This window comes from Taeniopygia guttata, chromosome 7, assembly GCF_048771995.1.
Source record: "Taeniopygia guttata chromosome 7, bTaeGut7.mat, whole genome shotgun sequence".
Taxonomy (NCBI): Eukaryota; Metazoa; Chordata; class Aves; order Passeriformes; family Estrildidae; genus Taeniopygia; species Taeniopygia guttata.
The window spans coordinates 27,319,160-27,336,007 of NC_133032.1; the positions used below are offsets into that span (position 1 = coordinate 27,319,160).

Here is a 16,848-nt window from a genome sequence, read left to right on the forward strand (position 1 = left end):
TAACAAAACAAGCTGAGGCTTTCAAGTTTATTTATACTGGTGCCAGTTACTGTTTGGCCTCTGTGTCCATCAGAATGAGGAATATTGAGAGGGGTTACTGCAGCCACTGGGTAGAAGTTTGCATCTGTTCCAAGGATCTTTATGTGAAGCTGGTTAGTTAATTGCCCTGGTCCTGTGATTGACTGTTAAACTGACAACATCTCTAGCAAAGTGTTTCTTTCTCCTGGAGGTTTCCTCTGGTGTCAGAGTTTTGCTTATGTCGATATTCCTGTGGGTGTGGCAGGGTGTGGATGGAGTTGAAGGTAATTCCCATTTAGAAGATTTAGAAAGAGCCATGGGTAAGACTCCTCTCAGGTTGGCAAAGCTAATATTAACTCAGATTGACAGAAAATAATAATGCAAAATACTATTTGCTTTAGCAATATCTCAGAAGGAAATGTGGGCAGAGGATGGGAAAACCTTGTATCACTGCCTACTTTATAGCTGCCTTAAGATGATTTCTGCAGCTACTCTGTGAAGAGAAAGGGAGAGACAGCTCTCTGTATATATGATTAAAAGGAAGGCTCTGGTTATGAACATAAAGAGAAAAGCTTTGATGTTGTTGTGTTCTTAGTCTGCCCTTTGAGTATGTGCATCCATGATTTTCTTCCACTGGAGGTCATTCCCAAGCCTTTGCCCTCCTCCCCTGTTCTGAGCACAGGCTCTCTGTCTGTAGGGACCTCAACAGGTTCATATACCAATATGCAGGTATATAAAAAATACAGAAGGTAATTTCCTTCCATACTGTTGAGATAACTACCTCTGGTTTACCTTTCTTGAGTCTCAGAGACTCCTTTACAGCCCTGTGTGAGGCCAGCTTAAACCATTTGTTGTTAAAATGCAATTTTAGTAATGCAGCAGATGCAAAAACATAGGAAAGATGAGGAATATCTGTAGCTAATTAAAACAAAAGAGGCAAGCTGCAGACCACTAGAATGCAAAAGGTTGGTTTTGGCTGCTGCTTGTTCTTGGCTTTTCTACAGGATGGATTAGTAGTTTTGATAATTTAGCACAGTATAACATGTATTATCTAATATTCAAAGGGTAAAATATTCCAGAGCTTGCACTTTTGACTTCTGGCATGTGACATTTTAAATTTAAGAGGAAATGTTCTGAACTGTGGTGACTTAGCTTGACCTGGTAGAGGCTTTGAAGTAGCTGGTAGTTTATTTTGTTTTAAATAAGTACACCAAACTGAATTTTTCTAAAGCTGCCTTAAATTTACCTGAAGTTTTTTTTGAGTTGTAAATGCAGCAGAAATAGCTAATGAGAGAAAATGCAAATATTTGGCATGAACTTTCCATCTGAAATTTCATCCTTAGCCAGACTAAAATGATTGCCAGTAAAAGCTGCCTTGAGGATATTTTAGTTCTCTGTCCTGCTGTTGGGATTTTGTTTGGTTGCTGTTGTTTGGGGTGCTTTTTAAGTAAAAGAAAGAAATGCAACACAAAATCAGAAGACTATAGTGCTTCTGACATTTCCATGAAGAGTTTATTGCTACACTTTGTTCATCAGTTCTGGTCAAGTCATTGACCAAAGGTGAACCCAAAGTTGGGACACCGGTTCTGATGCAGTGGCTGCACCAGCTCTTTGTTTATCCTGGCAAAAGCAGTTCCCTTTCCTGGCCACCTGCTCCCTCCCCATCCTGCTTTGAGCTGTGCTGTGCCACTGTCCACCTGAAAATTAACAATTGCATTAAAAAATCAGATTTTGAAACTTCATCACTTTATTTGGAACTTAATATATTTTTGCATAAATAGTCACACTTCTAAATTCTAAATTCCCTCCTCCCAATTCTAAAAATCTAAATTTAGATTCTAAACGAATCCAAAGGAAACTGGTGTAAAACCTGTAAGTTTCATAGGATATGATCAGCTGCCAAACTGGGCTGGGGCCAGTGAGAAAAAGCCTGAGTGGTACACTGAAAAAAAAAAAAAAGTCCTGGTACATTTTGCTTAACCCATTTTCTTATTGCCTTGTTCTGACCTTGAGAAAAGTCTTTGAACTGTGGAAATGCTGTTCTTGTAAAATTAGCATCTGTCAATGAAGAAATAACAAAAAAAACTTTTAAAACTCAGCCAGTTGAGAAAATTACTTCATGTCGTAAACATTTTCGCAAGGAAACCTTTGGATGTCTTTTGGATCATTACTTGGTAAACAGCATCAAATGGAGTAATTCAAATTAAAAAAAGCACAGTCTGAAATGCTGAAATGAGCACACAGAGCAGCAGTACACTCTGCAGCTTTTAAACAGCAGTGGGTGGGAAAAAAAACCCACTTCAGCATCCCAACAAGGGGTGTTACACAAGTCCTAAGGTCCATTTGATGAATTCATAAATTCATACTCTCTTTGCTTTAATTCAAAACAGAAGTAATTTTGCAGGAAGGTGGAGAAATTTTCTTTGGAGAACTATACTGTATTTTTTACATATGTTGTAGGATTTCTGAAGTTGAACGGGACCATGAGGCTCACTGAGTGCATCTCTCTGCTCCTGCCAGGACTGCCTAAAATTAAATCCTATGGCTAAGAGTATCATCCATATATAAATGCATATAGGTAACAACACTTATATACCTATTGACAAAGTGGGAGCTCTCCAACTTGTTAAAAGCTTGAAATTTATGGAAAAGAACTAATGAGCTATTCCCTTTTATTTAGAACAGCATGTTCATTGGAACACCCATGGCACTTCACAGCAGTTGTTTTGGAAGTATTTCAGGGAAGTTTACTTGGATATACTTCAACCCATTTTTAAATTATTATATAATAACAGTAATATAATGCAGTTAAAAAAAACTTAAAGGGAAGTACCAAAACTAAAATACTGTTGATCCATTAATTTAATATCCACTAGTCTGCCACCATGTTCCTTTCTGTTAATAATTGTTTCTGGGATGTTTAATAGTGGGTTTTTACAGATGACTTCGTTCAGCAGAGCAGCCTCTTTAAAGTTGCTTTGTGCTTGAGTGATTTCTGTGGAATTTCAGTGCTGTGGCTCACAGAACTCTGAAGTGAACATGGTGAGTTATCCCTGGCAGCATATGCATCTATGCTGATGAATTTTAGGCATCACGATACAGCTGGGTTTGGGCTATGGGGTGAAAAGGGTTAAGCTTATAAAATAAGCATGACAGTGTGCTTACACAATAGTAGTCAAATAGCACTCACTGGGAACTCTGGAGGCATTAAGAACTATAAACTGTTGGAAATCACAGTTGCATCTCTTGACAGTAAAGCCTCAGCAGTCTCTTGGTAAAGATTTTATTTTGCCAGAATCTCTCTTGCCTTCCTTTAATGAATTCTTCAGGAGAGACAAATAATTTTACTTTGCTTCAATATTTTTAAAATTCCTATGCTGCATTTCCTTGGCAGGGTTAGACACCCTGCTGAGTTGTAACTGTGACCCTCACTGAGTCCTTGCCACGCTTCCACGTGGCTTTGCACCATCTGTACTCCTGGCTTCCTGTGTCCTGAAGTCAGTAGGAAGTTCATCTTTGAGGAGGGACAGAGCCTTCACAATTTATAGGGATAGAAGGGAAAGCACAAGGGCCAAGAGAAGACTTTTCAATGTGAAATCAAGGAGAAAATACTCTTACCATTTTTATCAGTGGAAATCCTGTTTTAAAAAGCCAAAATTGTTGTGATGAACAAAACCACAAAAAATCTGCTCTGCAGCAAGCTGTGTGGAGAGGAGTAATTGCAGAATATGACAGCAGAAATTGCAGAATATGGCAGGGGAAAAACCTTGTAGACATTCCTTCCTCCAAAATCTTATTTGGAGAGCTTTGTTGTGGTGCCATTTTTTGCTCAATTTTTTTTTATTAGTTTGGATTTTAACTGGGCCTCCTCAGAATAACTTGCAATGTCATCCACACCTGTGAACTGCTCAAAAAAATGTTAGAAAATAGAGGAAAACTAACACCACTATCACTCTGTCATAGGTTCTTGCAACTTTAGGTGTTATTGGAACTGGCCATGGTTGTTGCCAATTACTGCTAGTAATTTCTGTTGGGTGTAGGTGACAAAACTTACCTGAATGGTTGCCAAAAGCTATTCATGGGAAGAAGCACCCAGGAGTAATTTAATCTGTGTAATCTCATATGCAGATGGTTCTGCAATCTCCGCGGGGCCTCTGACATGCAGCCAGAGCGATGCAAAAACAAAAGCAAAAAGTGTGCTGATAAAGAGAAATCAAGATGTGAAACATCCCAGTGAGCCAGTTCCAAATTTCCTACTTGCACAGACCTGTGCCATGAGACCAGCACAGCTCATGGCCCAGGAGTTAAACAGCAAGGACTTTCTCCTGCTGAGCTGAGCTACCACCTGCGCAAGGAAGGTGCTGTAGAATAACTCAGGGATAAATTGGGATATTCCGCTGTTTCTCTTTATTTCTTTTAATCCTCAAGAAGACACAAAATGCCATTGTGCCACAACTTCTTCCCAGGAGAAACTGCAGGAAAGAAAGGTAGAGAGAGAATGTTTGTGGTTTATGAGAGAGAATGTTGTATTTTATGTACCTTTACTTTCAAGCTCCATAATTATCAGGAGAATGGAGTAATTCCCACACATACAGCTGTGAGTAATTATGGGATATCATTGAGCAGTTTGTTCAAATCCTGGCAGAAATGGTTCCCTCAGAAAAAAGGCAGATTACCCAAATAGGAAGATTTCCAAACTGCGTTGCATTGTTCTCTAATGTAAGTGTGGAAGCCCTTTTAGACAGAGAAGTATTTCCCAGAAAGTTTATGTGAGTGAAGATACAGGTGGAGGCTCTATCTGTAATTCCATTTGAGGCTACTAGTTTTGTTGGCTTGGGGGAGTTTTTTATTAACAGTGCAGCTTGAACAGAAATTCCAATTAGGGACACTCTGAAAAGTTTGGGCATTTTCCAACTTGTTGGTTTTGCCTTTATGTTGGTCTGAAACAACCAAACACTACCTGAGGTTTTAAATACTTCAAGTGGTATGCCTCCCTCAAAAAAGAACCAGAAGCAGCAAAGTGTCAAGAAAATACCCATTCTGACCCCATTTTCAGATGCAGGTTATAGATCTGTATGCAAACATGTTTAAGTCCAGTGTTACAAGGTTACAGCACACTGCCAGGTATATAATTTACACTGCACAAGTTTTGTGGCTTTCTCTTTGTTGTCATTGGGAATGGCTGTTTTGTTGGCTTCTGGGCAAATTAAAGATTACCAACTAGTGAAAAATGTTTGGGCATTTATGGATGGGCCTGCAGTGTCACAAGTAGGCTCTCCCTCCTGTCCCACTCCCACAGAGTTGCATTCTCACTTGAAGTCAGATTTGAGAACTGCTTGAGGTGGAAGCTGCCTGTGTTTTTTTGGTTTTTTACAGAATGTGGTTTTCAAGTTCAAAACGTGATTTTTTTTTTTCTTTTTAATGACTGCTTTTTTTTAACCCTTTTACTGTATGGTTTAAAGAGGAGGTGTCTGGAGCTCAGCAAGGGTGCCACTTACTCCAGGGAGGATGGGGAAAAGTTAAAAGTAGAAACAGCTGATGAGGCAGGATGGCTCTGAGAGAAAGCAGGAGGAAGAGAAGTGGGAACATCTGTTAAAGCTATACCAGTGACTATTTTAGCTAAGTCCAGTTTGCAGTTCCTTTTTAATTCCTTGTTGTTCAGTAGGTGTCACTGCTATCAGTGACAAACACAACATAGGTCTTGGGAGTATCATTACTGGCAGCTCCTTTTTTGTTGTTGTTGTTTTGTTTTGTTTAAATTATCCCAGTCTTCACTAAATGCACAAACATGCACCAGAAATAAAAATTGTATTTCAAAGATCTGGAAGGTCTGATCTACTTTTACAACACCCCATTCCTTTCTCTCTGATGTTCCCTTTTAGTGGGAAAATGCTTCAGCCAGAAGGCTGTTGTCTGTACCACCTCAGTTTCAGTCAGTACCTGCCATGGCAATCCCAGCCCTACTGGCATTTGTGCAGATTTCCACTGTCACTGGAAGAGTGGAGTCAGGGGATTCATTTAAGACACTCAGATTAATCTCAATCCAATACAGTTCTTTTCTCTGCCCCGTGATGGATTTAATTAGATTTACAATAGCAGAACAACTTGGGAAGCATCATTATTTAAGGAAACCTAAGAATGGTCTCTTTTCACTATTAATTTCTTGTGTGCCTAATACCTCCCACCTTTGAGAGGGAAAGAACTTCCAGAGAATTAGTTTTGGTTTGTATCTCATCAGAGCGGATGATTAATAAAAGCAGCCTGACTTTCTTAGCTGTACTGGCTTGCTGCCTCAGTCAGTGGAATATATTGCTGTCCATCCCTAAGAAAGTTCTTAATTTTCTTTGGAAAGGTCTTGTCCAGACTAACTGGAATAAATGTTGAGTGCATGAATTCATGTAGTGATGCAAGAAATGCTTTCCTTCAATCCAAAGAGGCATCTGAATGACCTTCATGCTGCATTTTATAATTAAGTCCATAAGTAGTGATGTTGAGAAAAAGGCAGTGGTTGGGGTTTGTTTCTCTCTATATTCTAGCAACTGAGAGAAAGGAGTGGAAAGCATAGAGTGCATTATAGGCTTGACTTAACATTTTATCTCCTGGGAAGACTTAATAATTTAGCAGCAAATACTGGAGCAGTTGATAGGAAATGTCTACAAAACTACTAGGCATGAAAAGAGTTGGACCATTAAAGGAACTGAGTTAAGGGATGACTTTTGATGTTGTGAAACAGAAATAAACTTGGACTCTGAATCAAAGCAGATAATTTCTGCCTTTGTTTATATGATGTATGTTCTAGATAAATTAAAATAAGCAAGGCTAAGTGAGAGCAATATGCAAACATGCATTTAAAATTTTTCATGCAACATTTATTTTAGCATACGGATTTTTGGAACTATTGTAGAGAAAATTATTTGGAACTCTTGTATACATGTATAGAAAAACATACACTGAATTGTGGTTGCTATGTTCTGCTTGGTTCATCTCTTAGCTTGTCCTGTGTGCATCATTTGTGGGTTTTAACCCTGCACAGATGTGCTTTGTCATACTTGGGAGTGAAAATATTATTGAATAACTTTACAGTAAGTTATTAATTCCAATTTCCTTAGAAGGTCAGGGTTTTTTCCCCTAGGAAAACAGACACAGCTGTAAATGAATTAAACTTGTGATAAGTTTGAATTAATCACACTTGCCTGCGGTTGTCATGCAGAATTGAGCTCATATTGCCCTTCTGTTAATTTAGATATATTTTAGATATCTGGTTTTAGTCAAGCCTTAGTCACTGCACAAAGATATTTAAATTTTTCTTTAGCTAGCAGATCAAGGTCTTTAAATTTATCTATTCATTTTAGTTCTTATCATGTGGATATTCCAGGCAATAGTAGCTCAAACCAAGGATATATTTCATATGTGCTAATTGGTATTCCTCTTTAAGTGTTTTAAGATCCTTCAGATTTGAATTTCAGAGCCTCACCTGTGCAATTTGCAGCAGTGCTCCACGATTGCATGCCACTGGTAAAAATAGAAGGAAGGTTATGGACACAACTTTAGTCTGGGTTAAATAGGCACGGCTGATTTTACAATATATTTCTTGTCTTTGCAGCAGTGATTTCATATTTAGTACTTAATATGTCCTACAAGAAGCTGTTCATTGTACTACAGCTGTATTAGGAGGACCCAGTCCCAGCGTAAAAGCAGAGAAGTTTGATGTTGAATGTTTGCTTTTTGTGACTGGGACATGGGTGAAATGAGCTTTTTGTGCCACAATCTCTGCCTGCCAATGTACAGCCAGTTGTTTGTCATCCCCCATTCTCTCACAGCACATCACTGCTGGAAGAGAAAACTCCCAGGGACGAGAGCAGGGGTGATGTGAGGGGGAAGGTGGCCTGGCTCAGGATGCAGGTTTGTGTGTGGCACAGCACCCACAGCCCTCTGGATTCTGTGCCAGTGGGATCTCTGAGCTGGGTGAGGATTTTGGGTATGCAAAGATTGTGTCCTAAATCACAGTGTGAGAACTGGACTGAATTCATCTGTACCAGGGAGCTAAACTCATGCACATGTTATTGCTTTTATTTTAGCTGGAAATAGCTTCATTAATGCTGCTGTGGTGAGATATACTTGGATTTTTGAAGTGTGGTTTAGTTGTAATAACTAAACTGAGTATGCAGAGGTCATTTGCCACGATGCAACCAGAAGAAAAACCCTTATCTCCGTTCCAGGCTCAGCCTTGTGATCTTCTCAGGATACCTCAGGACACTGAAATATTAAAAGACAAAACTCTTTGACATTTCCCTTCCTTTAGAGGCAGCTGTCACAGCAGGGTTACACTAGCTAGATGGGTCTACGTGCTTCATAAATAATTGTGTATATTTTATGATTTGGGTGAATTTTTCAATTCAAGAATCAATTCCAAGAAGAGTCTGCAGTGTAAGGTGGTCATAGCTGGCTTGTGTATTTGTGTTTTCTTCCAATGACAGATAGATAAAGAAACTACAGATTCTACACAGAAACTACTTTACAGCTCACAATGAATTCTTGCATTGCTACTGTCATCCTTGCAAAGCAGGAAGTTCAGGATGAAGTGGCTTCTCACTAGATCAGTTATTCCAGAAGTGGCAAAATTAAATATCAGGAGGTCTGAAGAAAATGGGAAATAAGTGTGTGTGTTTGAAAGTCTGAGTGTATTTGAGGGAACCGACCTGCAGTTTGCTGTGGGCTCCCAAGGGCAGAGATGCCAGAGTGGAGTTTGTGTCTGGGGCTGTTTGCTGGGGGCTTGGTGCCAGGGTACAAACCCTCTGAAGTGTTGGTTGAGGCAGGGGAGGCAGCAGAGCAGGAAAATCCTGCTGCTGGAACTCAGTGCTGAGGAACCCAATGCCTTGTTTTGGTGCATCCCTGTGTATGTCACATGGCATCACTGTGTGAATAGAAATGGAGACCACCTCCATCTATTTATTTTAGTTCAGAAGTAAAATATGAAGGTCTTTTATCAGTGTTGGTTTTCATTAATTCCTAAATTTATTTCCTTTTTTTTTTCTATTGCAGTTTGAGTTCATTCAGCTACAACATAAGCTTGACTGCACTAGATATGAAAATGACAAAAATCTGGATCACATTTTTGCTGCTCTTCTTATTGGTTACTATGGTGAGTCTTATGAATTTTTAAAATCACTTCCAGTACAACCCTGTGCAGAGTGCCATAGAAATTATTAATATGGAAGCACAGAAGGAGCTAATCTTGTGTTCAAATGTAGCTTCTGCACAAGAGGATCTTTATCTATCTTCTGTTATCTGTTAAATTCTTTTGGCAAAGGAGCAGAAATAGTTTTTACCTCTGCTGAATCCAGCACATTCTCTGCTGGCTCAGAATAGTAGTGGTGGACAAGTGACACAGGGGCAGTACTCTGCAGACCCCAGGAAGAGGAGGAGGAGACAACTAACTGAGATCCAGAGGCATCCTCAGAAATTTTCATTTTATCCCTTAAACAACAGTGGTACAGTATTTCAATCTGCAGCTTTGCTGTTCTGTGAAGCTTAGTAGCTTCCCACAGAATATTTAATTACTATTAAAAATGCACTTAAAAGGTTCAGGTTTTGGTCAAGATCAACTTTCCTAAGATGTTTTAATTTTCAATTTTAATTATGATCAAAGTGGTTGTCTTGTCTTTTGAATAACATTCTCTATTCTGAGGGTTGACTTTATGGTTCACCAGATTGCAGAGAAACCAAGTAACTCTAGACAAGCTAAATGCTTCAGTGCAAAAAATATATGGAAGGTCTTTTTTTGTAAAGGATCATTTTAGGCCTGACTGAAATGTCTTTTAGACTAAACTTTGATATATTTCACTGGGTTTTATAAAAGCTGTTCATATGGTTCTGACTGTCTCAGTGCTTTCTATGCATGTTGCCATTCTTATTTACAAATCTTGCCAATTGTTCCTACCCTATGCTCATTCAGGAGATGTTTAAATCTTCTTTACTGAAGATGTTTGTCAACATCTTATCTTCAGTAGTAAGAATTGCCAGAAAAACATAAAATCATATTGCCAGTAATAAGATTGGAAGATCATGCTCTTTCAGTAAAATTATATGTAAAGTGCAATATTTGAAAAGATTGATGTTGAAAAAGTTTATGTTGGAGCTTGTACTTGTGGTTTGCTAAAATAAGTGTTTTTCGTCTCAGTTTTTTGCCACTGCTTCTCCAGCTGAGGGACACCAGAACTCCACAATGGACTTAGCCCAGCTGAGTGTTACACGGAATAAAATAATGACAGCACAGTATGAATGCTACCAGAAGATTATGCAAGACCCTATTCACAAGAAAGAAGGTAGAGATTGCTTTCTCATGAGGTTTTACTAATGCAAGTGGTCAACAGATATTACTACAGTAATTCAGGGTCCTATAGTTATATTAAATTTTTATCTTGCTAGCAATTATTTCTCAGGTTGTAACAATATTTTCCCAATTTTTTATAACCATCACTTTGGGATGCATGAAGTAACATGTTATACTATCTGCCCATAGCACTACTTCAGATATAACACAAAGCTTTTCTTTCTGGTGAACTAAGAAAATATCAATTGAAGTAGATATCTATATTAAAAAATCACAACTAATTAATCTTACCACCTTATGTCATTTCATGCTCTTTTTATACCTCTGTCTGCCTGGTCACATCTGCCTTTAAAATTTTAAAGCATCTCAATCCACACAGTTTGCCTTCTCTGAGGGTTGTGCTGGTGTCATTACTGCTTTTCCTGGTAAGTCACTCAGAGCTGGCCTCAGCCACTCCACCTGTTGCTGTATTCACTTGGAGCTTCTGAAAATGCTGAGTGGCTTTTGAGGCAAGGAAAGGTGATTGTGTTCTTCTAAAAAGAGATTTTTCTCTTCTGAAATGATGCTTTGGAGTGTCTGGATGTCAGAAATAGATACAAGTATGGCAGTGTAAGCTCATGCCCTCAGCATAAGGGGGCCTCACAGCTTCAGAAGGATCTGCACAGATTGGAAAATCTTCAGATGAGGAGGAATTACATGGCATTTGAGAGCTGCAGCCTTTGCGATGGGGACATTAATCTGCCTTTAAAAGAAAACCGAAGTGAAATAATAAAAACATCTTGAAATCTGTAGGGAGGCGCAGAGTCATTCTGTGTGTCTTTTGGGAAAGAAGCTGTTTGTAAAATGCCAGCTCATTCTCAGGGGAGGTTTATTTAGATATTGGAGTGTGTGTGAGCAATGAGGCATTGGAACAGGCTCTTGAGGGACACTGGATTCCCTGTTCCTGGGGCAGTCAGGGCACTGTTTGTCCACAGTGGCTGCTGCAGGCTCAGCCCAACCTGAGCAGAGCAGCTGTGGCTGCCTCCCAGCCAGGCTTTCCCATGGCTTCTGGGATACCACCGTGTTTTCTGTGAATGAGCAAACGTGTACAGGCTTGGTGTACATCCAGAATATAAATAAATTCAGTAAAGCAGTCTTAGAAAGAGTTAGGGTCTTCGCTTAAGGTACATTATTGAGTATAAATTGATTTAGGGGATTTTGCCCACCATGTTCTAGACCTGAGGTTTGCCAATTATAGATGTAGGCCATTCCAAGGTGAAGGAGAAAAGATTTTGAAATGCGTTCAAAGAAATGTATGTATAAGGAACTGTCTCTGTTAAGTGAAGTTTTAATTGACCACTGCTAAATCTTTTCTCTTTTTTCCCCATTGCTGCACACCTACCTTACCCAGTCCTACATTATACCTTTGAAAGACTATTCTGAAGCAAGAGTTGTTTTATTCCCAGGTCTCTCTTTGTTTGCAGGTCCTTACTGCAACAGGACCTGGGATGGCTGGTTGTGCTGGAGTGATGTTGCTGCTGGAACTGTGTCGGTGCAGCGTTGTCCTGACTACTTTCAGGATTTCAACCCATCAGGTATGAGTGCATTGATTCTACATCAGAGTATTTCTCACTGAAATGAGAGTCTGGGGGCTTAATGTCTCTTGTTTGCCTCACTCAAGTCATTAGTGCTTCAGGATTTCAGAAACTCAAGACTCATTATTTGCATTTTCCTTTTATCACATAGAAAACTGACAAGTTACTTATTTTCTTTTCTGAAATGTGTCCCTGAGGAATTCTGCAGATTCGGGAGCAGGAGTTGACACTAGATCACACTTTTTTCCTCTTAAAGATCAGCTTTTCTGACAGACAAGCAGAAATATGACTTACTCCTTTACCTTAATTTAACAGTTGACGTTGACAAAGAGTGTCTCCCACTTTGAATAATTTTCTGTTTCTGTGGGCTAAGCTTTGTGAGTATGTAGAAAATGTAATGGATTTCTTTGTATTTCCCAGGGTCTTGTCATGCCTCTGTTTGATGATGGAAATCATTGTGTTTCCAGCAATTTTCCAGTTTGGTTCTTAAGCAGTTTTGCTATTTATGTTTTCCTACTTATCCAATGCTAATTTATAGTGGTAGGATGTTAGGCTTCAGTTTCCATCTTGGATGTTAAGCAAGACATTTAAATATTCTTGTCACTTCATCTGGTAGTTCCCTAAGAGTTAGTTCAATGCATTTGATACTTAATGGATTGGACAGGGAAGATCTATTTGTTTTCTTAAGGAAAATCACATCATCGGTTGCCCTTGCCAAGCAAAAGCAAGGGCCTCGAGTTTCTCAGAATTCATAGTAACAAGCAAAGTCTCTCTAGTCATATTTATAAAGCTGTCAATTGTTTGCCAATCTTTATTAAATACTTGGTGTGAGGAAAGAGAATTTCAGTGCTGACTGTTGTGTTTTTCTTTCACTTTTCTTCTATTGTTTTTCATTCTGTCAACTTTGATTCAGAAAAAGTTACGAAGATCTGTGATCCAAATGGGAATTGGTTCAGACACCCAGAAAGCAACAGGACCTGGACAAACTACACCCAGTGCAATATCTATACACATGAAAAGGTGAAGGTAGGAGAGGAATGAGTGCATGGGACCCATGTCAAGAAACTGACCTGAGAATCTTTACAAGTTTCTATATATCAAAAGTAGGCTCTGTACTTATGTGGTCTATGTATAGATGCTCTTTTTACAGACTTCAGTTTTTCTTGAACATGCCCATCCATTAAAAGATTTAGAAAAGAAAAACAAAATCTCTTAAGTGACCTCTTAGAGTTGCTTTGTGATATGTGAGGATACAATGGGCAAAATTGCATATTTTGCCCCATTCCCCAGCTTGGTCTCCACTAATATTTCTTATGTTTATGAAACATTCAGTCATGGGAACAAACAGTAAATTGAGACTGTAAATTCTCAAGAACCAGGAATACAAACCACAGACCAGGACAGGATGTAAATTAATTTAGACCTCATGTTGAAGGGCTCAGTAGTAGCAGACTGTGTCAAGAAATCTGACCTTTAATAGTATCCAACTGCCTGCAAAAATTGCTTTTGAATGCTTTACCTAAAAACCATATTGGGCAGAAGATGGTTACAGATGATAAGGCACTTTATTATTGCTTTTTCTCAAAGCATGAGACTTTGATTTTTCTCACGGCAGTTTAATTCTATTAGCAGAATTGCCATAATCCATTGGCTCTTGCTGATATTTGGCTGGGAATGGAGGATACTATTCAGAAAGGAGCAGATCAATGGGAATGAGGTCGTTTCCCTCAGGCTGCTTTGCCAGCATTTTTCAACTCTGTCACAAACCTGAAGGTGTTGTATGGAATAAGAGCTCCAAAGAAAGCCTTGCTGCACTTGTGTGCTGCTCTGCTCAGCAGCGTTGTCTCCTCCCTGTGCCTGGCGGGTGGGTGGGACACTGCACTCGCAGTGTCTGGGGCTCTCCTGCATTGTTAATTCTCACTGCTGCTGCCCTCAGCAGTACTCCCTGCTGTACCATGCTTTGGTGCCTGTTCCAAATTGTGGAGCAAACTCTAGATCCTTAAAATGCACCTCTGCCCAGGCTGGCCACTGAGTGAGGGGGTGATAACAGGATATGGACCTCTCACAGAATGCCTGTTGTCATTTATACATATCAAATTTTAGCTTTTGGGGATAATGCTTGATTTTTCTCACCTTCAAATTTTTCGCTTTCCAAATTTCACAATAAGTTCCATTTATACCTATTGCATTGATTTTTTTTTTTTTTAAGGAAGCTATCTCATTTTAAAAAATAATTGTAATTTGAAAATTTCTAGCACACAACTAGTTCCCTTTGTGTCATCTTAAAACCTACTTAAAGCTTTACCTGTAATCTTTTTTATCTTTTTTTTTTAATCTCAGAAGTCAATATATGTAGCAAGCTGCAATTACTCTGCCCTAACTTGGAATGATAAGTTCAGGGGACACACAGAGTTTGCAGTATGTAAGCATTTGGATGTTTGCTCTATCTCTCCCTATGGAACCCAAATACTTGTGCTTTATTGTGAGAGTATAATGTTCAACCTGAAAATCTTCATTTCCTTGTGTGCCAAATGATAACCTTACATTTAATGCAGCAAAGGTTTTTTGCAAGACAGATTCCTTCACTGAAAGCAAAGATTTGTTACTTTCTGATAAAACTAATCAGTTAATTAATATATTAGCTACAAGAATTAATGATAACATGAACATATTCCAGATATTAAATCACCAGTTCCATTTAACATAACACAATATTGAAGCATAATTATGACTATTTTACATAATAGTCTTCACTATTTTTGAGTCATTATCATTTTTCTTTCATGCCCTTCCTGAAATTGTCAATAAAAATTGAATTTCCAGTACCTTAATTATAGCTCACTTTGAGGGAAGTATCTTTAAATGCTGAGAAAAAAAATCTGTGGAGAAAAAAAATTACATAAATTCATACAGTAAGCCCATGCTTTACTTAGTAGCTGTGTTAAGAGAGGAATCAAGCCTCAGACAGCAATGCACCCAGTACAGGAACTCAAACAGGCACACTTAGACAAATACTCAGAAAAAAAACATAGCACTGTATATTGGAAACTTTGTGTTTTAACTGGTAAGAGGTGAATTTTAGTGTTTGCTTAAGCTAATCTGCTGCGTTTCCTATGGAGAGAGATTTTAGTAGGATGCTGTTCGGCAGGATTCTGGACTTGTTCCATCATTACCTGAAATGGTTTTGTTTTGTTTCCCTTATTAGTATTATAGTCACTTTACCTGCAAGAAGAGGGGTATAAATATTTATCAGCAGTAGCTCTGTCTGAATCACTTGGCTTTGCTTTTGTGTTGCAGACTGCTCTGAACTTGTATTACTTGGCCATCATTGGACACGGACTTTCAATTGCATCACTTCTGATTTCTCTTGGCATATTCTTTTATTTTAAGTAAGTATATTTAAAATCCTTCATCAAATCCCAGTGGTTTCCCTAATCCTGGTTTTAGAGCTTTGGAGCACCAGCCATCCAAATAAGATTAGATGGAGCAGGAAGGTGAAGAAAGCAAGTATATAGGTTTGCCATTGGACTTCATATTGTAACAAAAATGCAGGTTTCTTTTCTCAGGAGTCTAAAATCAAAAACCTGCAACCCAAAACCTGTAGAATATATTGAAAATAGGAAATGGGAAAATGTTTGTTCATTTTGGGTTTGTGATGGCTAGATTTCTTTAGTGATAAATTACAGTATGGGTGCTGGGAATTGGACCCAATGATCCTGGTGAGTCTCTTCCAAGCCCGGATGTTCTGTGATCCTGTGTTATGCCAAGCATCAACTGAACTAAAGATCAAGTGGAAACCAAAATAGTGGTGACATTTGATAGGTACAGTAACGTTCCAAAGTGGTACTCACAAAATCTAACAACTGTAAGTGAAGTAAGGCTAAGAGCTACAATAGAAAAACAATCCCATTTTTTGATTCATGGTATTGTGTATGACAGGTTTGTCATCTGCTGACTAAAAGTTATGTCACCTTCTTGAAAGGAAGTTTGAGCAGTGTATGACCACTTTCCCAACAGCTCATAATATAATACAATACACAGGCCTTTTAAAATTAGTCCCATTACTTCATATTAGGTGAACTTTGCTTCCTTATGAAGGACTCATTTTCTTTTCTTTTTGCTCTAAGAAGCTGCTGAGGCCTGGTGGAAAGGTGAACCCAGGAGTGTGGCCACATGGGCAGAGCTGAGAAAGACAAGTTGTTCCCTGTGCCAGCTGCTGCCGTGCCCAGACTGGGCTGCCCTTGTCAGCCTGGTTTAATCATTTCATAAACACCTTCTCCTTGGCACTGCACATCTGCTCCTCGCACTCCCCTGCTCCTCTACCCTGCTGCCTCACTCCATTTCCTCCTGACATTTAAATAGCAATAGCAGGTACCCTGCCAGTGGATGCTGCTTTTCTCATGCTGTGGGCTTTGATTAGGTGGAGGCAGCTGATAGCTGACTAAAGAAAAAAAAAAAAAAAAGTTCTTTTTAGTTACATGTCTGAAAGCAGTGCTTCCACTTTAGCTGTGTATTATTTCCCCAGGCTTCCACAGCATTTCTGCAAATCTCCAACAAACACGAGTCTTCAACTTTGTAGCCTTTCCTTTGAAAATGTAAGATGACATTTCAGCTTTTTCTGATCCTGTTTCATGAGGAAAATGTATATAATTGTTTTTCAATCAATTTATTTTTGTATGATCTGTAAAAACAATGATTCTCCTTTTCAAATTCACTTTCCTTCCACAAACTCATTGTGTAAAATGGCTCTGGGTCCTTGTAAGAACTTTGATTTTGCATAAAAGTGGTCAGTACTGTTGCAGTAAACATCGCAAATTTTAGCAGACTAAATACCTAATGTGACAGGAAAAATGCTTTAACACAGGAAAAAAAAAATATTTGGAGTAAGATATTATTTTATAAGCTCACAGAGAGTCAAGCATG

The 16,848-nt window shown here is 38.8% G+C and overlaps 1 protein-coding gene across 4 annotated transcripts in view; it reads left to right on the top strand.

The window, feature by feature from the left end:
* The window catches only part of CALCRL (calcitonin receptor like receptor), a 63,429-nt gene that overhangs the window by 23,732 nt on the left and 22,849 nt on the right, over positions 1-16,848 (top strand). For 3 of the 4 annotated variants that reach the window (XM_002192301.7, XM_030277887.4, XM_072931604.1), the window contains exons 2-6: positions 9,061-9,160; positions 10,199-10,343; positions 11,815-11,925; positions 12,839-12,951; positions 15,223-15,314. In XM_002192301.7, the coding sequence (XP_002192337.6) occupies positions 9,104-9,160; positions 10,199-10,343; positions 11,815-11,925; positions 12,839-12,951; positions 15,223-15,314 (518 nt within the window). In that variant the 5' untranslated portion in view covers positions 9,061-9,103. The remainder of the gene's footprint in view (positions 1-9,060; positions 9,161-10,198; positions 10,344-11,814; positions 11,926-12,838; positions 12,952-15,222; positions 15,315-16,848) is intronic. The other variant, XM_072931605.1, reaches the window with a different exon arrangement.